At 40.5% G+C, this 23,592-nt stretch overlaps 2 protein-coding genes and 1 long non-coding RNA gene across 4 annotated transcripts; 2 read left to right on the forward strand and 1 right to left on the reverse strand.

The window, feature by feature from the left end:
* The first annotated feature begins 9,171 nt into the window (after positions 1-9,171).
* Positions 9,172-12,456, forward strand: LOC116717315 (NACHT, LRR and PYD domains-containing protein 1-like). Of its 2 annotated transcripts, none has more exons than XM_032558581.1 (10): positions 9,172-9,474; positions 9,556-9,581; positions 10,366-10,654; positions 10,871-10,911; positions 11,008-11,072; positions 11,145-11,359; positions 11,436-11,686; positions 11,759-12,183; positions 12,272-12,301; positions 12,411-12,456. In XM_032558581.1, exons 1-8 carry the CDS (start codon positions 9,195-9,197, stop codon positions 11,891-11,893), a joined length of 1,302 nt encoding a protein of 433 aa, XP_032414472.1. In that variant the 5' UTR covers positions 9,172-9,194; the 3' UTR covers positions 11,894-12,183; positions 12,272-12,301; positions 12,411-12,456. The 2 variants fall into 2 exon arrangements, with proteins under 2 accessions (XP_032414472.1, XP_032414473.1); XM_032558582.1 differs by having other exon boundaries at positions 10,874-10,911.
* Positions 12,434-22,497, forward strand: LOC116715948 (NACHT, LRR and PYD domains-containing protein 1b allele 3). Its single transcript, XM_032556725.1, has 6 exons — positions 12,434-12,460; positions 12,540-12,837; positions 15,876-16,139; positions 18,714-18,962; positions 19,764-19,817; positions 22,139-22,497. Exons 1-6 carry the CDS (start codon positions 12,449-12,451, stop codon positions 22,396-22,398), a joined length of 1,137 nt encoding a protein of 378 aa, XP_032412616.1. The 5' UTR covers positions 12,434-12,448; the 3' UTR covers positions 22,399-22,497.
* Positions 16,746-17,499, reverse strand: LOC116717318 (uncharacterized). The gene is made up of 2 exons (XR_004338727.1): positions 17,289-17,499; positions 16,746-17,190 (listed from the first exon to the last, which is right to left on the reverse strand). It is a non-coding gene; the product is annotated as an uncharacterized LOC116717318 (long non-coding RNA).
* Positions 22,498-23,592: the final 1,095 nt, after the last annotated feature.

Genomic DNA, 23,592 nt, shown 5'->3' on the forward strand with positions numbered 1-23,592 from the left:
CCTGACCGGTTGGTCCCCATGAGCAGGACAGTCTTCGGCTCTGTGGCCCCGGCTCTTCTTCAGCTGCAGAGTTCTTGTCCATCTGGATCTTGGCTCGAAGCTGCCCGGAGGATCCAACCAAAGGTTCCTCTTCTGCTCCCACCTTTTATAGGCTTTATCCACCTTTTGGTGCGTTAGCATTGGCTAGCACTGATGCTGTGCTTGTTTCATTGGCTGACTGCTTGGACAGATGATCTCATATCCATCACTGTCTTAGAGACATTTCCTGATGTCTGTGCTGATGTCTCAGGGTTGCTCAACCTCCTACATCTGTTGCCTGCACAACATTTTCTCTGAAACATTTACGTTGTTCAATCTGCTTCCAAATAAGGTGTTGATCATCTCTGCTCTCCTGTTAGTTCCCCTTTTTCCCTTCCTTTCACCTTTCACCTACCATCTACCTCCAACATATCAGTGATGTTTAATTGCAGTTACACCTTTTACACCATTTCAAGCTCAATGTCAAAATCACATTTATTTTCTTTAGCTTCTCTGATTTAGCATTCATTTATAATTTTATAACCATAACTTATTAATTATCCTTATTATAATCTTAATGTGAGTTATTACAGATGTTTTGTGAAAAGAAACCAAGAATAATCCATGATTCTAATTATTTGATACCAATATTAATATAAGTATTTTACTTTGAATCTTATCCAATTACTCAACATGTTTAGATTTTATTCTTTAAAACTTTCATACTTTAAAATAAGGAATAATTTCATCTATTTTTATAAATCTGCAGGCTGGAAACTTACTTCCTCTTTTTCCAGGAAACCTGCTTTTCCTGTTTAATGACTCTCTCTGACTGACTATGATTTTTTATGATTAGATAGAAAAAATAAATAGAATTAAAGCAAAGTTCACAGGAGACAAAAACACACACAACCAGATTTATTTTATTGAAGTTTAAGTATACTGTTGGGCCTTGATGTCACTTGAGTGATTAAATTTAAAGATAACTTTATTTATCATTATTGTTAAACTTAAATCTCCAGCATGGAGAAGTGGGATGAGCTCGGATTTTCTTGACAATGGGTAGCTACAATTAGCTGGCATGCTTTGCTACTATTATGTCTCCATGTATGACTGCATGATGGTGCAGCTGTCTGCAAGAATTGAGATGACGCCGGCGCCGCACCCATGAGGAAGACGAGCAAACCTCAGACAAACGTGGAACTCACTGCACTACCCTAGACATTTTGAGTCATTTCTGCCCAACAAGTCCAACATGAGGCCTGCAAGGTTATTAACAGAAAACATCAGAGAAATCAGCGGTAAAGCCCAAGTCTCCCAGCCAGAAGAATGAGGGGCACAAAGTGTCATTGGATGAACGTGTGAACCATGAAACCCTTGAATTCACTGATTCCTGCTGCATTAAGTTGAAGAAAACAAAAACTTTTTTTGTGCAATGCTGAATATTTATATATATTTTTAAATGTTTTTTACCCCTCCAGGGGTTTTTTGTGGCTCTAGTGCCCCTTATATGACAGTAGACTGACAGGAAACAGGGAAGACATGCGGCAAATATCGTCGGGTCCGGGAGTCGAACCCGTGACCGCCGCATCGAGGACTGAAGGCCTCCAAATACGGGTCGCGCTAACCGCTACGCCACCACGGCACGCCCCAGAATATTTATATTTTTAAAATATTTATTGCACTCTTCCTAAAAAAACAGAGTTAATATACAGACCATAATAGACTAAAAAATATTTTGCAAGTTTTTTGATACTCTTATTTATTAAGAGTAAGTATTTCTGACTGGAGAGCCGAGGTACGGGATTTAAAACTAAAGTTGACAGATATGATATTGTTTAAGGAATTTAGATCTTTATAAGATGAAGTTTGTCTGGTTACCTGGTGGGACTTGTGTTGTCCAACCACTTGTAGATAACTATTATGGCAACCAGAAAACATAAATGATAATGTAGCTGAGTAAACTGAGGGTCTTTGATTTGCTTCAGAAACATTTATAGAAAAGGTTTGAGTTCCTACATTTGTGCTGCTATATTTTCCTTTTTAACTTTCTTAGTGTGTGGAATATTTCTTTCCAACACTTGATGCTGATACATGAATGGTGTTTGAAAATTACCTTTAATTAACACATAGATTCCAAAAAATCAACTTTTAGAAAAGGCAATAAGAAAATAAGGATAAGGCTGAACGATCAAATAGAGTCGCTCTGGATTTTTCTATTTTGTTTTGTTCTATCTACCTGAACAATCAGATGCACCTGTTGGTCAAAATGCTCCTCAGATATGTTTATGTAACTAAAACCAGGTTAAGGTTACAGTTTGTTTAAAAAAAAAAGTTCAACACTCTTTAACTTAGAATTAATTTAAAAAGTCAGAAATCATAAACTAATGTTACATTTTATAATAGTAGCTGCTGTTTTGCCAAGGTATGCAGTCTGAAGGCCGGCTGGCATGCACAGGCCCCATAAGGCCTGATAAGGCCCCATAAAACCTCATGAGGCCCAATAAGGCCTCATAAGGCCCCATAAAACCTCATAAGGCCTCATAAGGCTCCATAAGGCCCCATAACGCCTCATAAGGCTCCATAAGGCTCCATAAGGCCGATCCAAACAGGAGGTGGCTTTTATCCACTTACATGTACTCGGATTACTTCAATAAGGTTTTTTAATGTAGTTTTATTTCACAGGAACTTTTACTAGAGTAATATTTTTATTAAATTTTGCTTCTATTATGTCTGTAAGATTTCTAGATATGTTTGGTGAGAGAGGAAAAATCATATTTTAAAGAAAGTAGTTATGAGACACTGACCCAGATTTTATGTTCGAGTGAGACCTCCTGTTTGTGCAGAAGCTTTGTTGTTCTGCCTGTTGAGCTTTTTGAAATGAATATACTGTAAACATGTAAATGGAAGTATTGTTCCTGTTCTGACATACTATATATTCACATTACCTACTGTAAGGATTAGATTCAGCTCCAGTTGGTTATTTTATAGTTATATTTATCTGTATTCATTTTGTCTTTAAAACACCAGAATTTGAAGGTAATCTAATTATTTTATAATTATAGTCTGTCTGTGGTTTTAGAAATGGCAGCAGAGGAAGTGAAGGAAGCCGTTCAGTCCATGTTGGTCACGCTTCCGAATATTAAAACATCGTTAACAGACAGCATCTCTCCTCTACTAACACTTTAAGTTTTTTCAGTTTTATTTTTTGTTTTACCAGCGTTTCGCTGAGAAGTAGCTCAGCTGAGGTGCAGCTCCACCAGGTGTTTTGCTAGTTGCTGCTGCTAGTCTGAAGGAGCAGAGTGGAGTCGTGGTGGAGCGCTGCTCCGAGAGGCTGAAGCTGGGCTCCGAAGGCGGGGCTAGGTCCACCCAGGCGTTTTAACAGCTGGGTGGTTGCCATGGAGACCAAGAACAGATGGGCTGTGTTCAAACAACCAGCTTTGTGAAAAGATTATTTTAACAAAGCTATGTTTATTAAATTATTTTCTGAACTAAAAGTCAATAACCCTTTAGATAATTGAATCTTAATGGTGTGTTACCTAGCAACCGCCTAAAGAGAGACTGTGACTTTATCAATCAGGTTTTAATGGAAATAATGTCCAACTGAAGACAGAAAAAGCAAAGACTGGGACATGATCTGTTTGCTAAAGTTAATCTGTGTTTTATCTTCACTATTGTAAATGTTGACATCCTGACTGTAACTCCTTGGATTTCTCAATCTACACATTTATGTTTAACAAACAGCCATTTAGAGTTAAAAAGTTATTTATTAAAGTTCATCAATTCATCTTCATGTAATTGTTTCCAGATTAAAAGTGAGGAGCTGTTGGTCCTTCAGGATGTTGTAGAAAACATCTGGGATGGACTTGCAGAGGATCCGGAGCTCCAGGATTTTGTCCTGAAATGTCCTTTCAGTGCAGATTTTACCTCAAGTCAATGTCTGAAACAAAACAGCAGAAATTCTGTTTGGTTACAGAATCACTTTGTTATTTCGAATGGACAGCATAGAAAACATTTTCAGATTTTTCAAACTTTACTGGAAAACCTTTTACTCAGTGGAGTGAAATGTTTCTGTTACAGCAGCAGCAGGTCGTTTAATAAAGGTGGGTGGAAATAATCTGCTCTCTGCTGCTTTCAGATTTCTGCTTTTTCTTTGGTATTAAAGTGATGATCCAACAAATTTAAAGAGGAAAAAGCAGAAGAACTCACCATCACTGAGAGACGCATTTGAAGCTTGATCTGCCTGTTGAGGAAAGACAACTGCAGCAATAAAAACAATATTAGTTTCTGACTAAATCCATCTCAACAGGAGAAATACATTCTGGAGGTTTTATATCAGGAAGTCTCTGATTTCCTTATAAAACATCATTTCCCAGCAGCCTTTGTTCAGTCATGTGACCAAATGGTGTTACTTTAGGTCACAGGTGTCAAACTCCAGTCCTGGAGGCCCGCTGTCCTGCAACGTTTAGATGTGCCTCTGCTGAGCCACCTGAACAGGATAATTAGGTCATTAAGGTTCTGGAGAACCGATCCACACCAGGAGGAGGTGATGAAGCCGTTTCATTCCAGAGTTTTTTACCTGTGGCTCATCTAAAAACTGCAGGACAGCGACTGGAGGCCTGGAGTTTGACGCCCCTGATTTAGGTCATTCCTGCCATCATGTCAGCTTGGTGAACCGTCCGTTCGTCAATCAAACAACAGATTTCTGCTAAAACATCCCAACAGCTTTAATGCTGAACAGAAAAACTACAAGCAGATAAAAACTACAAACTTTGTAGTTGTGACTGAAGCACAGCCAGCTGCACATCATCGAACAAAGATGGGTGGGAATATTTTACACCTTGTGGATGAAATTGTACTAGTGCTTTGCATATTTAAATAAAATAAAGAAGTAGAGCTAACCTCCAACCGGAACCGGAGCCAGATCAAGGTCAGCTGCTTCTCTGGCTGCAAATGTAGAAAACAATATTTGTTTTCAATAGTTTACTGCAAGTAAAGAAATATTTTAGAGATGAGAAGCTGTAATGTTGATGCAGGTACTGGGACGCCACTGCAGGGATTCTTCTTCTTCTTGAGTTTATTGGCGGTTGGCAACAAACTTTAAGTAGCATTACCTCCACTTACTGGTATGGAGTGTGGATCAGAACGCAACTTAAAAAAAACAACAACAACAACAACAAAACACTAAATCCTTTCTATCAGTTTAGTTTTCTTAAGAAATTTTATGAAATAACATAAATATTCAGAGGAAGAAGAATATCCCAAAAATGGAGTGTGGTTCGAGATGGACTATCTATTTATATATATATATATATATATATATATATATATATATATATATATATATATATATATATATATATATACTCCTACAAATAACAATAATGAATAAACTAAATAAATAAATCATATATATATATATATATATATATATATATATATATATATATATATATATATATATATATATATATACTCCTACAAATAACAATAATGAATAAACTAAATAAATAAATCATATATATATATATATATATATATATATATATATATATATATATATATATATATATATATATACACACACATTCATCCATTTTTATACTTAACTTTATACTATACCCCTCTAGATCATGCACATATTCACAAACACACCTACTATAATCAAATTCAGTGAAACAATTTAGTTTTCTTTAAATATTTAATAATTACACTGCAGGGATTTGGGTTTCTGTGTGATTATGTAGATTTCTGTTGTCTACCCTTGATTAGTTACACCTGTTTCCTGTTTCCCCTGATTGTCTCCCTGTGTATTTAAACCCACCTGTTCCTTGTTCTGTCCGTCCTCATCTCTGCTGTCAGTCTATTGTGCTACCAGTTGTGAGCTCTTAGCTTTCTGCTCACTCTGTGCTGCTTGTTGTTTATCATTAAATTCATCATCAATCACTCTTCAACCATAACCTGGGTCTGCTGCATTTTCCTCACCACTGCAAATCTTGACAGACACAAGGTCCTAAACATGGCTGCTTCAACTTCTCTGAATTTACCGAATCCCAGAAAAACTTTTATTCCACCAAAATGTTTAGATTTCTTTGCTGCATCTGTTCATCAAAACTCCTGATGTAACGGCAGCCTCAGCAGTGTTCTTACAGTTTGGTGCTCATCTTTAAGTTTCTCCACAAACTCTCCCTGCTCATAAGATCTGTCACCTCAGAACCTCTTTATCCACTCACATTGTTTTCTGTGAAACACAAGCTTTCTGCAGGGTTTACCATCTCAAAATTCAGACTTCTTTAAACCATGATAACTGAAATTTAAGACCTATAATCATAACAGAAACATCCATCCATCCATCCATCCATCTTCTTCCGCTTATCCGAGGTCGGGTCGCGGGGGTAGCAGCTTCAGAAGGGAGGCCCAGACTTCCCTCTCCCCAGCCACTTCTTCTAGCTCCTCCGGGGGAATCCCGAGGCGTTCCCAGGCCAGCCGAGAGACATAGTCCCTCCAGCGTGTCCTGGGTCTTCCCCGGGGCCTCCTCCCGGTGGGACGTGCCCGGAACACCTCACCAGGGAGGCGTCCAGGAGGCATCCTGGCCAGATGCCCGAGCCACCTCAACTGGCTCCTCTCGATGTGAAGGAGCAGCGGCTCTACTCTGAGTCCCTCCCGGATGACTGAGCTTCTCACCCTATCTCTAAGGGAGAGCCCAGCCACCCTACGGAGAAAACCCATTTCGGCCGCTTGTATCCGCGATCTCGTTCTTTCGGTCATGACCCAAAGCTCATGACCATAGATGAGGGTGGGAACGTAGATCGACTTGTAAATCGAGAGCTTCGCTTTTTGGCTCAGCTCTCTCTTCACCACGACGGACCGGTACAGCGCCCGCTTGACAGCAGACGCTGCGCCAATCCGCTTGTCGATCTCCCGCTCCCTTCTTCCCCCATTCGTGAACAAGATCCCGAGATACTTAAACTCCTCCACTTGGGGCAGGACACCCCCCCTGACCCGGAGAAGGCACTCTACCCTTTTCCGGCTCAAGACCATAACAGACCATAACAGAAACAATGAAATGTATATATATATATATATATATATATATATATATATATATATATATATATATATATCAGCAGTTGCATTAACAGAATATTTTCTGTTTTTGACAGATATTTTTTCAAATCGATGGAAAAATCTGAAGCTCATCTGTCATTTTGACAGATTCAAACCCCTGACTACTTGGTGCAGATGCAGGGAACAGAGGTCAACGCAGAGGTAACTAAAATCAATAAAAATAAATCCCTTTAAATATCATCTCCCACTAAATGCCTCTGACTGGGAGTTCAGCTGTCCAGTAACGGGACGGGACGCTTTCCATGTCCTGAATGTGATTTGAGCATTTGAGGTTCATTAAATGTGTGTAAAAAATTTAAGACATATTTCAAATATTTTTTCACTTTAACATAATTCTGCAAAGATTTGCAAAGTATTAAATTGAGATGTTTATATTTAGGATTTTTAGACTTTTTAAGAGCAGCAAACATAAAGAACGGAAATCTCTCTAGAGCTCGGATGCCTGGGATTCCCTGGAGAACCAAAGGACTCTGTATTATTTCCAAAAATAATATAATTATCATACTGACCTACCTAACTATTAGTACAGAGATCTAAAAATCATGACAGGCCTTTTTAACATAAAATCCGTTTTGTTTGTAATTACTATGTAAAAAGTATTTTAAAGATTTTTAACTACTATGTACAAATACCTTTAAGAGATCTTGAATTATGGTGTCATTCACAATATCTTTAATTAGAATTATGACTACAGTCAGAACAAAAGAGATATCTCAAATTCACTTCATGACTGATCATAATTTAATAGTAATTCATTGCAGATATGTTGAATTGAAGCCTCCATACGACTCAATGATAAATCATTGAGAAATTAGAGATATATCAAATAAGTATTGTTAAATATAATCAGAGATATCTGAATTCACTAATGCATCCAGTCAGATGTTTCATGTATCTGTAATGTAGAGAAAGTGAACCAACATGGCGGAGCATTTAGAACCAGCAGTGATCCAGATCCAAACCGGAAAACAAAACTGAACTTTTCTTTGTTCTGTTTCCCCAACAAAGGAAAGAAAAAAGTCTGAACTGAAACTCAGGTCCGATTTTTAGGACTTTTCTCTTTTTTTCTGTGGTTTTTACGCATCAAGTTATTGAGACAAAAGAAGCAGGACGCAGAGGAACTATTCAGATGTTGAGGGTTATAGATGAAAGAGGCGCGTTGGTTTAACTTTTACTCTGTGAAATCAGTTCATTCAGAGGGAAAACGTTCAAACATGTTATAATCTGAGGATAAAACAGTTTGAATTCTCAGTGTGGAAGGAATCAATGGGTCCAGATGTTGTGGAGATATTTACCCAGCTCGTCCACCGCCTGTACGCAGTTGATCGCTCTCAGGATGTCCTCCGCTTCCTTCAGAGCTTTTATCTCGGTATAAGCTTCAACCATCACATCTGTAATCACCAAGAAGCCTTTTTTCTCCACCTGGTTCGTCTTCACAACTTTCCGGTCCAGCAGTGCTGATCGGAACTTGTCAAGGTTCTCCTTTGGCAGGTTCTCCAGGATATCCTTTAAAATTTGTTTGGGCGTTTTTAAAGCCATTTCTCATAAAATGATCCAGATATGCTGCGATAGTAACCGGGCTGGTCTGAAGTCAGCGTTTCCGCTCTCTGTTAAACGGACAGCGGGAACGTTCTCTGTTTAAGTTCAATGTTTTGAGGAAATGAAGTTTCAACAACTTTTTTTTTTTTTTTTAATCTTTATTGTCATTGTCACAAGGACAACGAAATTCAAAAGGTGCCGTCAGTCAGTGAATATGCTTAAAAACAAAAAAATAACTATCTCACAATTCACACACAATGTAAGAATTAACAAATAACTGGCAAAAAAACAACAACTAATAAATAAGAACAGCCACATTCTCACATCCATCATTCATGATGATTAATGGTTGTTTTTGATTGCATTTAGTTTTGTTATTGCTGTCGGGTAGAAACTGTCTCTGAGACGGTTGGTTCTGGTTCTGGTTGCTCTGTATCTTTCCATCTAATTTTCTCTCAGGCCTGCAGATATTTGTTGTTGCGGCTCTGAAAAGCGTTCTTCTGAAGGTGATGATGGAGTTGGGCCACAGCGATGTCTGGAGGTTCAAACGCTTGCTGCAGTTCACATGTTTCCAGAAAAGCCTCCCAGAACTCCCAGTCGGTGCGCTGTGGCCCATGAACCGGACCGGCAGAGCGGCGGATCCGGGACAGGAAGGACCGGCAGGCCTGGTGGATCAGATGGTACGGAGACTAGGAGGGGAGTCTGTGGGCGTGGCCCAGGAGGTTCTGATGGACATGAACAGAACCGATGTGGTTCAGAAGCTGGCCGGGATCAGATCCGGATCAGCAGGTTGGACTTTACAGGGAAGAATTATCAGTATGTTTAAAAAGTTACATATTTTCATGTGTTCCTCTTTTCCTTTTCCCTCAGAGTTTCAGTCTCTGTTGTTCCAGAAAGTAAGTGCAGCTTTATAGTCTCAGGTTTATGCATTTAAAAACGAGTCTAAACGTCACAAACATTCAGAGGGTTTCAGCTGAACCATGTAGACCATAAACCAAACCCAGTGATGTTATGAGCAGGACTGTCTCTCCAGAAATTAATAAATCTTCACACATTGGACTCCCAGACAGCTGAACCCTTTAAACCAGAGACCGGACTTGTTCTTCAGCTTGGTTGGTTCTGCAGGGCAGGAAGCCATCTGACAGATTTTGGGAATCAGAAGGAAACTCCAAGATTTGAGGAAGGTTCAGATCTCAGATCATCATGTTTGAGCAGACGATCTGTGTTTGGTTCTGTGTTTGGTTCTGTGTTTGGTTCTGTGTTTGGTTCTGTGTTTGGATCTGTGTTTGGTTCTGTGTTTGGTTCTGTGTTTGGATCTGTGTTTGGTTCTGTGTTTGGATCTGTGTTTGGTTCTGTGTTTGGTTCTGTGTTTGGATCTGTGTTTGGATCTGTGTTTGGATCTATGTTTGGATCTGTGTTTGGTTCTGTGTTTGGTTCTGTGTTTGGTTCTGTGTTTGGTTCTGTTAATTAAAGCCAAACATCCTAACTTTAGTCCCAATAACCGAGAGGACATTGCTACAGTAATCTTTACAGGTAGAGAAGGCCTGAATGTTCCCTCTTTTACCTAATTGTCATAAATTTTAAGTTACCTGACGAAGGTCACTAACACTTTCACAATATTCTCATTTGTTCAGATATGACTGAATATTGCAACAAACAAATGATCTGTTTCACCCTCAGGAAGCAAGTCTGACGGCAATTATGGAGAAACTTCTAGAAACATTTGAAGATTTGGGTGAAACAAAGTTTGAACATTTTCAGAGAGTCGTACAGAAGAGTTTGTCCAGGAAAGCCGGGAGAGGAACCCCAACCGTCGCCATGGAGACGGGAAGGAAGCTGAAGGTGGCAGAGCTGATGTTGGAGCAGTTTGATGAGCAGACGTTAGACATGGCGGCGCTGGCTTTAAAGAAGATTCATCGCTCTGATTTGGTGCAGAAGATCTCAGGACAAATCCCAGCAGGTCCATCAGGTGAGAGCAGAACCTGAAGAATCCAGTTTTCTGACAGCGATGGATCACCAACCTCTCTTCAGCAGGGCATGTTTAAGTCTTTCTCCTTTGTTCAGTTACGGTGAAGTAAAACCAGGATGCTTTCATTTTTCCTATACGATTTTAACAAACTGGAGATTCTGTAAAACATCTGACCCTGAATGACAATGAGACTAAATAATCTCCTTGTTTCTCCAGCAGAACCTTCCCGGGTCGCCGAGGGTTGTGAAGAAGTAAAGGTAGTTTCTCAGTCTTTGATTTGTGATATTTATATTTTATTTATTAGCTTATCTGTGAGAAAAGTGAATGAGTGGCATCTGATCTGTGTCCTGCAGCTGGACTCCAGCTGCTGGACTGAACTGGTACCGGAGGAGAACCGGACAGAAACTCCAACCTACAGGTGGATCAGCATCAGGACTGCTGCTCAGGAAACACCAGAATTCAAATAAACGTTTTCCCAACATTATTTCAGCCTCCAGAGTGAAGCTGGACACTTTGAGTGCAGCGTCTCCGGTCTGCGCTGGTTCTGTTCAGAACGGGTCGTCTTTAGGTACCGGTTCTGCTCCTGGGACGAACTCATGGACAGGATGGAGAGCAGAGGATACCGGCCTGCTGGTCCTATACTGGACATCGGTCTGATTACTGGGAGGATGGCGGAGGTGTTCCTGCCTCACTGGATCTGTGTCGGTAGGAGAACATGATGGTACCAAACCTTCTAACATCATTGACCCAAAACTTTTCCTCCTCTTTGTGTTTCCTTCAGATGACGTCCCTGAACCTTTGGAGCAGTTTGCCGTCCTCCACATGGACGACTGTGGAGACGCTGTGGAGAAAGTCTCTGAGGTCTCACCGTCACACGTCAAACTAACTGAACCCGTTTTCTCTCCGAGGGCGGTTCTGATGAGAGTCGGCTTTCCTGTGAAAGTCTACTGCAACATGTTGCTCTATCGGACCAACACGGCTTTCCTCACGCTGCATGTTTACCTCATCCCACGCGACCCGGCCTTACAGGAGGTAAATATGGGTCAAACAGAACCGGCTTCACGGGTCAGAAACATCAGAACTTCATCTTGGTTTTATTTATAGGCAATGGACCGAAAGGAAACTTCTTATGGATACAGAGTGATCCAAAAGCCCGACCCGGAGAAGTCCCTGAAAATGAACGATTACTTCTTCCTCACATCGGATCTGGAGGCTGCAGAAGTTTCTCCTAAAGTATGAAACGGGTTTAACGTCCAGGTTTCACATCCAGGTTATTGCAGGTTCCCAGCAGATTGGCTCCATTTCTCACATTAACTTCACTGCATGCAGTGAAGTTGGCTGATGATAGGAAATGAGGCGCCGCTGAGCCGGTTCTCCTGTCTGCTTTCAGACGGGAATTAAACTCCGATATCCAAGAGGAAAACCAAATTTCTTTGAGGTTTATGTTGAAAATGCAGACAGAAACTTCAGTCTGACACTCAGACCCGACGGAGAGGACCAGCCGGTTTGGGAGTGTTCTGTTCGGAAAGGTCCGGTTCACATTCATTTTATGTTAATTCAAAGGATTCAGAACAAAAGGCTCTTTAGAGAAACTAAGCTGAAACATTCCTGTTTCAGGTGAATATCAAAGCCGCAGCCAAGCAGAAAGTAAGACAAACTGATGTGTTGCTCAAAAATATTCATACCTCTTACCAACCACAGAGTTGAGTAACGTTCAGACGGTTTGTAATATTTTTGTCCAAATAAAATCTGAAAGGTTTTGAGACTCAGAGTGTGGATGAACATCTGGCTGCAATGATGCAAAGAGTGAGTAAAAGATTTTTCTAACATTACAGACATTCAGCACTTTGAGCAAGAAACTGTTAAAGATCTTGTAAATCTTTAGGCAGCGACCATCACGTCAGACAAGGAGATGCTTTTAAACCTGATGAAAGACCTGAAGCAAGAGGAGCTGAAAGGCTTCAAGTGGTTCCTGAAGATCAGGGATGTGAGCTCAGGCTTCCCACAGATCCCAGTGGGTCCCCTGGACGAGGCCGATGCCTCAGACCTGGTGGACCTGATGATGAAGACCTACAGCCACAGCGCTCTGCAGGTCACCAAGGACATTTTAAAGAAAATTAACAGGAATGATCTGGTGGAGATGTTTCCAGGCACCAGCTGCAAGAGGAAATATAAGAACTACTGAATTTAACTTAAATAACTGATTTCCATATGCTGACCCCAGATTAGTTCAATATAACAAGAAATGTTAAAGTATAAAGGGTTCAGCTAGCATCACTTATTTAACAGAATAACCAGAATTGATCATTTCCAGGTAGCACCCTCTACAGCAGAGGGCTCAAACTGCAGTCCTCAGACTCCTGCAGCCTCCAGGTGTGTTCTTTGTCCTTCACACTTGAATTAAATTGTGAAACTGCCTCACTAGCATGCAGTAATTAGCTTGTACAGAGGTAGAGAGCTAATACTGGAGCCAGGTGGGCTGAAGCAGAGACAGGACTGAAGTTTGAGACGCTGCTCTGTAGCTTTGAGATGCTGGAGGATTTGGATCCTTCCCTCTGCCGTCCATCTGTTGTCTGGCTCCACAAATGAGCTGATTCCTTTTAAAACATCCGTCAGGTGGAGGAAATTACTTTGTGGGTGTTTTAGTCATTTTCACCTTAAATACCAGGCATTTTTAGTATTTATATTATAATAAGAAAATCCCATGTGAAACAGACTTTCATGATGTCCATCGTTGAACCTGCTGGGCATTCTGGTTCTGTTCTGGTAAAACATTTACCAGGTTCTTCTTCTGGACAAAGGCTGGTGAACAACTCCAGATCTTCTGCAAAGAATGATAAGTGTTCTGACCAAAGAGCTAAAGAGGCTCATCTCATCTCCTTAATGTTCAGAATCAGTTCAGACTCGGTTCAGACTCGGTTCAGACTCGGTTCAGACTCAGTTCAGATTCAGTTCAGACTCAGTTCAGATTCAGTTCAGATTCAGTTCAGACTCAGTTCAGATTCAGTTCAGACTCAGTTCAGATTCAGTTCAGATTTAGTTCAGACTCAGTTCAGACTCAGTTCAGATTCAGTTCAGATTTAGTTCAGACTCAGTTCAGACTCAGTTCAGATTCAGTTCAGATTCAGTTCAGACTCAGTTCAGACTCAGTTCAGATTCAGTTCAGATTCAGTTCAGACTCAGTTCAGACTCAGTTCAGATTCAGTTCAGATTTAGTTCAGACTCAGTTCAGACTCAGTTCAGACTCAGTTCAGATTCAGTTCAGACTCAGTTCAGACTCAGTTCAGATTCAGTTCAGATTCAGTTCAGACTCAGTTCAGACTCAGTTCAGACTCAGTTCAGACTCAGTTCAGATTCAGTTCAGACTCAGTTCAGACTCAGTTCAGATTCAGTTCAGATTCAGTTCAGACTCAGTTCAGAGTCAGTTCAGACTCAGTTCAGATTCAGTTCAGATTCAGTTCAGATTCAGTTCAGATTCAGTTCAGAGTCAGTTCAGAGTCAGTTCAGATTCAGTTCAGACTCGGTTCTGGTTGTCGTGATTCTGGATCCTCTGACTGACAAACAGAAAAATTTTTTCCAACCAAATGTTCAGAACTTCTGTTAACACCTGGAAACTGGAACGAGGAGAACCTGTTGAGTTGTTTTTTTATTAACAGATATCTTTTTGTAAACTGAGCTGGAAATCTCAGTACTGAAGGTTCTGGAGGACAGCTGTGAGGTTCTACTGCAACATGGGTCCAACTGAAAAGTTGCTCTAATGTTCTGACAACCATCATTCATGTACATATTGTTCCTGCTGCTTTTTACCTGGCAAGATTACACATGCATGAAATAAATCATTAAAATATAGAAATCTTTGACTTGACCTGTATGAAGATGAAACAAGAACATTTCTTCTTTCTGCTTTTCATTAAAATTCTCCACTTTTCTGTTCTCTGTTTTTGGAGAATCACTTTATTGGCGTTCTTCTTCTGAACTCGTTTTAGTTCATTCCTCGTGACTCGCACCGTTCTGCAGATATTTCTATCTGAAGGTCTCTGCACCTTCTTCACCCTAAGAATCGTCAGACCTGCTGGGATTTAATCTGCTTTTCCTTCATGGAGAATTAAAATCCCCAGATTAACAAGACGATGTGGTGACATCTACTGACCAAAGCTGAATAAAATTACTGTTGAAATCTAACTGAGGTTTTTCCATCTTTCTTTATTTCTGCTTCTATATTGTAAGAAACTAAATATGGTTTGTTTTCATTTTAGTTTAAACTATAAAATCCTGAAATCATGAGAAAATATTGGGTTTGATGTTCCGTTGAGTTAAATAACCATGGAGTCAGATTCAGAGGAATTATGACAGTTTTTTATTTTGTTTCCTGAAAATAATTTTGCATTGATGCTGCACATTTTCACTCTGTTGTGTTTGCTCCTGTGGAGTCGATGGGCAGTAACTGAACTCACCTGCAGGGAGACACACAGTCTGTTCTGCTTGGCGGGCAGCAGGCGGGGATCAGCTCGACTGGAAGCTGTTCCCATGACGACAGGAGGAGAGGATGTTACTGGCAGTTAGGGGTCAGAGGTCAGACGTGTCCTTTAAGCCAGACTGAGGTGAGTTCAGTGATCAGCTGCTGCCAGTTTGAGCCGCAGGCCGACCAGAGGTCCTGCACTCTGACCCCACGGACGGGTTTGTCACCAGGCCGGCAGCCAAGTGGTCTTACTCTTTTCTATCAGCTGATGGTTTTAATATATGGGACCAGTTTGATAACTGTAGTGGTTCTGGAGGGGAGACCTGACCTGCCGTACCGAGTTCCTCTCAAAAGGCTTTACAGATGTTGAGTAAATAAAGATTTATTCTTTTGATAAAGTTGAACGAATCCTGAGTATTATTCTCTGCCTTGTACAGTATAAAGGCCTGTAGACAGTTTTAATGGGATTTTAATAAAGATTTAGATTACATGTTATGTAATTTATTTGTAACAAAAACTTCATTTAAGGAAATAAAATGAAGTTTTCCTCCATCAGATTCATCAGTTTTCATATGAAGTTTGAAAACTTGGTGTTTTTTATTGAAGCTTTCATGTTTTTATAGCTTCTTGTCCGGAAATATCATCTGCAGATGTTTTCAATAAAGCTTAAAAAAAAAAAAGTGTTGCATTGGTTCCCGCCTCCCAGCATGAACTGTAACTTCCTCTGACTCCTCCCTGGTTTTGGTTTGGTTTCTGTTCCAGCAGCTTCCAGAGAAATGCCTCGCAGCGTTAAGCAGCTTCTAGCTGAAACCCTGGAGGACCTGAAGGAGGAAAGCTTTCAGAAGTTTGTCTTCCAGCTGCTGGACCGCAGCGAGGAGCCGCGGGTCAGACGCTGCAGGGTGGAGGGGAAGAGCCGCCTGGACATCGTAGATGTTCTGGTCTCCACCTTCACGGAGGTCAAGGCTGTGGATGTCACCGAGGAGATCCTGAGGAGCATCGGCTGCAACCAGCAGGCGGAGGAACTCAGTGAGTTAAACTGGAGCTGAGGAGACAAGAGTTTGTCTCTGCGCCCGACAAGCTTTTAGATTTAAAATGAAAATGAGTTAAAATTCAGAGGAAACAAGAAAACAAACTACAGACCTGAGATGAATTAAATAAATGCAGATTTGTTTGCATTTAACTTGTTTAATTCAATTAAATTTGTACTTATTTGTTACCTACAGAAAACAAAATGTAACTTATTTCACGCGAACGAAACTGTATTTTACGTCCTGATGATCATTAGCGCCCACTACTGTCTATTTCAGTTACTGCATTGTGATGAGTTTAGTCATTTTTAGTAAAGTTTTACAATTCTGCAGAATTTCCAGGCAGGTGGAAAAAACTGAAAAACTTTTGTAAAGATTTTCACTGATATGGTGGCAGATTTTTTTACATGAAAGTTTCTGATCTGTTTTATAGTCCAGGAGGAACAAAGAGGATGAGGAGCAGCTCGTTTTTACGGTGAGTGGCTCTGAAACGTGTTTCATTCATAATGAAACTTCAGCGTTCAAAGAGCAAAGTGTTTCCATGGAAACCTGATGTTTGTGTTGCAGGAGCAGCAGATGATGGAGATGAAATCACAGTTTCTGCAGAAACCAGAGGAATGGAAATGACTCACTTTTAGTTTTAATTTAAAATCAAATGTAATGAATAATTTTTTTACTATGTTCTTATCCAACTGCTGGAGATAAATGTTTTCATCTGGAATAATGTGATTCTGTGATGTGATTACATTTACTTTGTATATATGAAAATAAAAGCAGATCAGATGCATTTTTACAAACATTTTGTTTGTTAAACTTGCTGTTTTTTTTGTTTATTTTGATTTTTTGACCTTTTTCCTGTTGCAGTCTGAAAACGTTTCACTCACTGAATTAAGTGAAGAATCGCAGCTGGAAACATGGCTGCTGTTCTCAGGCTGAGCTGCAGAGTAGATCTGAGTCAGGCTCCTCCTCCCTGAAGAAGATCGGCTCCTTCCTGTGTAAAAATGTTTTGCTCCTCCTCAGAGAAATATGTGACTCCAGAACTCGTCCGTCTGTAATTACACAACATTCAGAGGAGGAAGGAGTTCATAAAGAAACTAACATTTCAAACAGTAAATATAAAATGTTCTAAAATGCACCGTCCTGTAACCTGCAGTCTGAGCATTTCCTATAAAACTGCTGGCTGTAGATGAAATGACCTTTGACCTGAGCCAGGTTTCCAGGATCCGTCCTGCAGATACATGAAGATCAGCAGCTGAAGCCGTGAGGCGTTCAGGTCCTCTACAGGTAGAACAGGTTTGATCAGTGGAAGGTCAAGTTCATCAGAAGAGTGTGTGGGTGTGTGTGTGTGTGTGTGTGTGTGTGTGGATAGGCCACAGGTGTCAATCTCCAGTCCTCCAGTCTCTGTCCTGCAGGTTGTAGATGAGCCACAGGTACAAAACACTGGAATGAAACGGTTTATTTTCCTCCTCCTTGTGTAGATCAGATCTCCGGAGCCTTAGTGACCTCATTATTTTATCCAGTGGTGCAGCAGAGACACATCTAAAAGCTGCAGGACAGCGTCTCTCCAGGACTGGAGTTTGACGGCCTGGTAACTTCGGTGTAGCTGAGTGTGTCAGATGTTTAGGACTGATGAAAGACAGGCGTTTCTTTAGCCGCCAGGTAAAAAACTGATTGTTCACCTTCCAACATTTCATTTGCTCACAGTCGGTTTTAATTTTTGGCCGTCCTGCGTTTACACGGAGAAATTTTAGTTTACAGTCAAATATTTTTCATCTTGTATAAAGAGTTATAATGTCGGAGGTTCTGCTGCTGTTTGGTCTCATCCACTGAGGAAGTCCAGAAGAGCCTGGACTTCTGCGGCTCAGTGGGGAACAAACCAGGCGGTTATCTGCTTGGAGATGAAGAGAACGTTGTATTTTGAAAGAAACATTAGTGGAATAGGCTGATAGAAAATAATAGTAGGGAATAGTAGTTCATGGTGCAGCTTGTAGAACACGCTGTACATTTCCTGTAAAGCTGCTGATCACATGACCTCATAGTCCAAAATACACCTTCTTCCCTTTTCTCCACTTCTTATCTCTGGTTTACACACCGTTCACTGAGCATGCTCCGCGCAGGGGATCAATTTGACCGTAAATATGATGTTCAAACATCCTGCGGCTCTGCAGGCTGAGCCATGGAGATTTATTCTGTCTTCTGTTCAAGTTCAGAGTAAGCACATCAGCCTGCACAGGCAGGTCCAGCTGGGTGTGTTACATGTTCACAACTGAACTGAGGGGAAGCCTCCATGGTGCCTTCAGGGACCTCTACCTTCTGGGAAACTGACGTGTTTTCAAATAAGAAAAAGGAGCCAGCTGCAGATCCAGACACATCATCATCTTTAATCATGTATTAATCATGTATTCAACATCTGCAGGCCTGCGAGGAATTGACCATTTTCATGAATACTAGGAAGTTATGTTGAAACCGCATTTTCCCACAATACCTAAACGCTCCACGTCAACTGATAGCGGAATAGTGTCAGAATCTGACCGGAGATCAGGCCGTCGCAGCACATCTGGATCATTCTGAGAAATGCCTCCAAAAACGGCCAAAAAGATTTTAAGTAACAAACTGGAGGATCTGTCCGCCGAAAACTTTAAGAAGTTCCGAAGAGAACTGGTGGACCGGAAGGACGGAGTCAAGATGAACCAGGTGGAGGATAAGGACTACATGGTGGTTTCAGAGGTGATGATCAACGTTTACACGGAGAAAGAAGCTCTGAAGGTGGCGGAGGAAATCTTCAGAGAGATCCGCTGCAAGCAGGACGCGGACGAACTGGGTAAATATCTGCACCGGATCTGGATCCAATTACCTTCTACACGGAGATCAGCAGGAAAAAACCAAACATTTAGATTGTTTTATACTCAGAATGCAACATGTTGATTCAACAAAGAAAAACTAAACCAGTGCGCCTCTTTTTTACTTTCACTTTTGACTCAGACATCCGATCTCATCAGTTTCCTTCTTTTGGCTCCAACTCAGTAACCCGATGCGCAAAAACTAAAGAAAAACTAAACAAACTCTAAAAATCGGGGTTGAATTTCAGCACAGTATTTTGTTTCTTGGAGGGAATTTGAGAACCTGAGCAGTTCTGACTGCCTGGAAGCTTCAGGCTCGGTTTAGTTCTGGATCGGTGCTGATCCAAACTGCGGCTGGTCTCAGGGTTTGTGCGCTAAAGAAGCGCATTTTGACGGCTCTGTCTGTCGGAGCTGCCCTGTAACTGGCTGTGAATTCTTCCATAAGTGGCTCCTGGGAGCCAATCATCATGGATGCCTCCAACAGGCCTCAGGGTAAAACCACGCAGAAACATCCGGTCGATTTAAATAGGATATAAATAGATACAGTAGGATTTAATATACTGGACACTGAAACTTTATGGAAACAATCAGACAAAGAGATAAAAGGCGCACGCACACACACACACACACACACCCACACACACGCACACCCCCCCCCCCCCCCCCCCCCCCCCCCCACACACACACACACACCCACACCGCGGTTAAAATGGTCCCTCTGCCCAGAAGAAAGAATTTGGTTTTGTTATTTTTCACTGATTTTGTATTTGTATGTTTTGCAGTTGAAGAGGCTAAAAAAGCAGGTTTGTGTTCGGCCGCTGAAGGATCCAGTGAAGGTGAGATATTTTTCTTTTAAACTCCAGAAACAGAAACCGAGTCAGAGATCATGTACATTTGGGTTTTTTGTTTCAACATAAAACTAGAAAACATGAAGCTACGCGGTTATGTTGGTGCATAAGTTTAAATCACATCAACTTTATTTTGAAGATAGAAATAATTTACAGAATGAACTGCAGCGATCATTTTTCCACAGACAGGAGAAGATCTGTGTGTATTCTGGGTGAAATAAATTGCTTCCTGTTGTCGTTGCTGTTCACACACCTGCTGAAAACACACACCTGCTGAAAACACACACCTGCTGAAAACACACACCTGCTGAAAACACACCTGCTGAAAACACACACCTGCTGAAAACACACACCTGCTGAAAACACACCGATCCTTTTCTACCTCATAACAAGGAGAAGAAGAACCAGGAGGTTTAACACCAGATCGGCCGACTGTTCTGGTCCCAACGAGACATTTTGACCTCAATTCATTCACCTCAGAAGACAAAACTTAATTTAATTAGAGAAACGGTTTCAAAAACAAAATGATACCAAAATACACAATTTTTAATTTAATAAACGCCGATTAATTGTGAAAAAAGTAGCGAAAAGCATCAAAGTTTCATAACATGCAAAAGTAGATTTGTTCAATCAATATGTTGGAGAAATCTAACAAACATATTTCTATAAATCAGCAACAATTTGATCAAAGAAACAAAATTTTAAAGAACAATTTTCACCAAAGTATCAACAAGTTCAAAGTAACAGAACAAAACTGGATGTTAAAAGTAAAGAACAAACTGCTCTGTTTACAACAGGCTGGATAAAAGTTACACTGATGGAATACTGATCTGCAGCTCAAACCAGACCAGATCCAGATCCAGGTCCAGGTCCAAATCCAGGTCCAGGTCCAGATCCAGATCCAGATTCAGATCCAGATCCAGATCCAGATCCAGATCCAGATCCAGATCCAGATCCAGATCCAGGTCCAGGTCCAGGTCCAGGTCCAGACCCAGATCCAGATCCAGATCCAGGTCCAGGTCCAGGTCCAGATCCAGATCCAGATCCAGATCCAGATCCAGATCCAGGTCCAGATCCAGGTCCAGATCCAGATCCAGATCCAGATCCAGATCCGCAACCTGTTGATGACAGTTTAATGGAATCAGTTTAATGGAATCACAGTTTGTTGAATCTGCTGGATGTCAGAGGTTTTATTTTCAGTGCAGAGCCTGAAAGGCTGCAGCTTCTTCCTGACCTTCTTGTTGGTTATTTCTGCTCTAAATTAACCTTCTCTAATAGATTTCATTTTCTGTCTTATGTAGTTTGGAGTCCAGCTAAGATCACGCTAAGGAACAATAACTTAACTTATAACTTAACTTATCTTAATCACCAGAAACGCCTTTCTTAGCTGAATTATCTCCACAGAGCAAAACCCAGTTAGAACATAAATATCCTCTAATGAACTATTTTGTTTTTCCATGTCATAGTTAAATTTTTCATATAAAAACCTTCTGATCTGCAGTCGTGTTAGTTCCTGCGTAGCTCCAATCCTCACTGAGCCGCTTCTGGACGGACGGAGTCGCCAGTTCAGCTCAAATTTTCATTTATTGCAAATTCCAAACAGAAACAGCAGCAATGAGTTAGAAACAAACTCTGCAGATGTTAATAAATGTCAGGCAGCAGAGAGAAAATGCAGCTCGCTGGACTAACAGCATTAAACTCTTTACTGCTTCCTTTAATGTGAGATATTACAATTATAATATCAACAAGCAGCTAAAATGAAGCCATATTTACATGTTTGTGCTGTAAAATTACACACATGTGAACATAAATAAGAAGCAGCTTCATTTAAAATGTGATGTGACAACAAGCTTCATAAACTAATGTAACTAGTTTTATTACTGAATAAACTAGTTTCTAATAAAGTGGTGACGTCCTGATACCGCAGACTGAATGATCTTACTCAACACTGCCACCAGCTGGTTCCCATTCTGTACTGCAGCCTGTCTGTTAAAATATTTTACTAACAAACAAAACAGATTGTAAAAATGTTAGTGTTTCAATGTAAAAAGAAGAAAATGAGAAAAATAATTTAGAACAAAAAAGGCATCAAAGTTTTGTCACTTTTTGTTTAATTTGCAAAAGATAAAAACATCTCCAACATTCACTTTGCTGCCTGGATAAAAGTGAGGAGCTGTAGAGTCACAAGCTAGACAGACTCCGCAGGGGGAACAAAACTATATATTCACATCATCTGAATATCATAAGGAAATGAAAGTTTAGTTTAAATCTTGTGCAGTGACTAAATATTTCCTGTTTTCTCTCCTCAGAGGAACACTTCGTGGACAGACACAGGACTGAGCTGATCCAGAGAGTCACCACCGTTGCGCCCATTTTGGACAAGCTCTTAATAGCCAAAGTTATCCAAAATGAAGCTTATGATGAGATAATGCTGCTGCGGCCCTCCCAGAACCAGATGAGAAGGGTGTATGGATCTGTACAAGGAGCTGGCAGGAGCGCAAAGGATCTCTTCCTCCAAATCCTGAAGGATCAGCAACCTTTCCTCATCGATGACCTGATGAAAAAATAAATCCTGGAGGAAAATTAAATCTATTTTAAACATAGAATGAAAAAAACACATTAAAACCACTTTTATTCTAGAAGAATAAAGAGTTGCTTCATTTGTTTCTGTGAGTTTCACTGAGTTTTTCTCTGCAGGAGAAGCAAACCTGTCACAAGTTAATGTTAAAGTTCAGCTGCTTATTAAAACTCCTTCTAAAGATGCAAATAGTTTGTGTAAATATTACATGTGAGGGAAAGTGTAAAAGGACACAAGGGGGCGCCCTGACTCTGAATGAGGAGAGATTTATGTAAGATGGAGAAGAAATGAAACGCAAAACGGGAAACTGAAGCTGATGCTTTATTTTTTTACTATTTCATCTCAACATGTTGAGGCTTTTCATCCTAAACACCAAAACTAAAGAAAGTTGATCCGATCTGGGAGCCTCAGGTTCCAGTTTTTCTCTGTCGTTAATAAAGTTATAAATCTATATCTGACCAGCCATGGAGGCCACTGACCTCACTGCTTCTAAGCAACTGAGACATTTCTGGATCTGATCCTCAAGACAGTCCTGTCTCTGTCCCATGCTTGGTGTTTGACCTCTGACCTCCACTGTCACCTGTGGAACCATTTATAGGCAGGTGTGTGCCTTTCCAGATCAAGTCAGATCAACTGAATTTTCCACAAGTTGCTCCATTTAAGTTGTAGAAACATGAAGGATGATCAGCATCTTTAGGAATGGTTGTGATTATTTATGCATTTGAGATTTCACGGTTTTCTGTTTTTAATAAATTTGAAAAAATGTTAAAAACCTTTCCATGTAGATAACTAAACCTCAAAGATTTTAAGGAAAGAATTTAATAAAATTTGGAATAAGACTAACTTTCCAGATACATCGTGTTAGTTTGCAGATTTCCTTGTTCTACACATTTTCATGGTGAAGAAAAAATTGGAGAACTTAAAAAAGTTTTTTGGTTTTATTTGTCTAAATTTCTGTAACCATGTTGTTTGTTTCATACATTTATGTAAATCTTTGACGTCAAATACTTCATAAACAGGTAAAGCGCTGAGGCTTTTATCTTCTTGTGTTTTCTTCTTCAGTCAGTTTCACTGAGGGAAGCAGGAAGCTGAGCTAACCTGATTTACTGATCAGTGAACATGAATTTCTCTGGAAGCTCCATCAGACTGAATCAGCTGGTTCTTCCTGCTGGGCAGAAATCCAGT

The sequence above is a fragment of the Xiphophorus hellerii genome, chromosome 3 (assembly GCF_003331165.1).
Source record: "Xiphophorus hellerii strain 12219 chromosome 3, Xiphophorus_hellerii-4.1, whole genome shotgun sequence".
Taxonomy (NCBI): Eukaryota; Metazoa; Chordata; class Actinopteri; order Cyprinodontiformes; family Poeciliidae; genus Xiphophorus; species Xiphophorus hellerii.

Coding starts and splice junctions, on each gene's coding strand:
- LOC116717315 (XM_032558581.1), top strand. CDS start 9,195: ATGATGGAGTTGGGCCACAGCGATGTCTGGAGGTTCAAACGCTTGCTG. Junction 9,475..9,555: donor GATCAGATCCGGATCAGCAG/GTTGGACTTTAC, acceptor CTTTTCCCTCAG/AGTTTCAGTCTCTGTTGTTC. Junction 10,912..11,007: donor AGGGTTGTGAAGAAGTAAAG/GTAGTTTCTCAG, acceptor TGTGTCCTGCAG/CTGGACTCCAGCTGCTGGAC.
- LOC116715948 (XM_032556725.1), top strand. Junction 12,838..15,875: donor GAGGAAATATAAGAACTACT/GAATTTAACTTA, acceptor TTTCTGTTCCAG/CAGCTTCCAGAGAAATGCCT. Junction 18,963..19,763: donor GCAGGACGCGGACGAACTGG/GTAAATATCTGC, acceptor TATGTTTTGCAG/TTGAAGAGGCTAAAAAAGCA.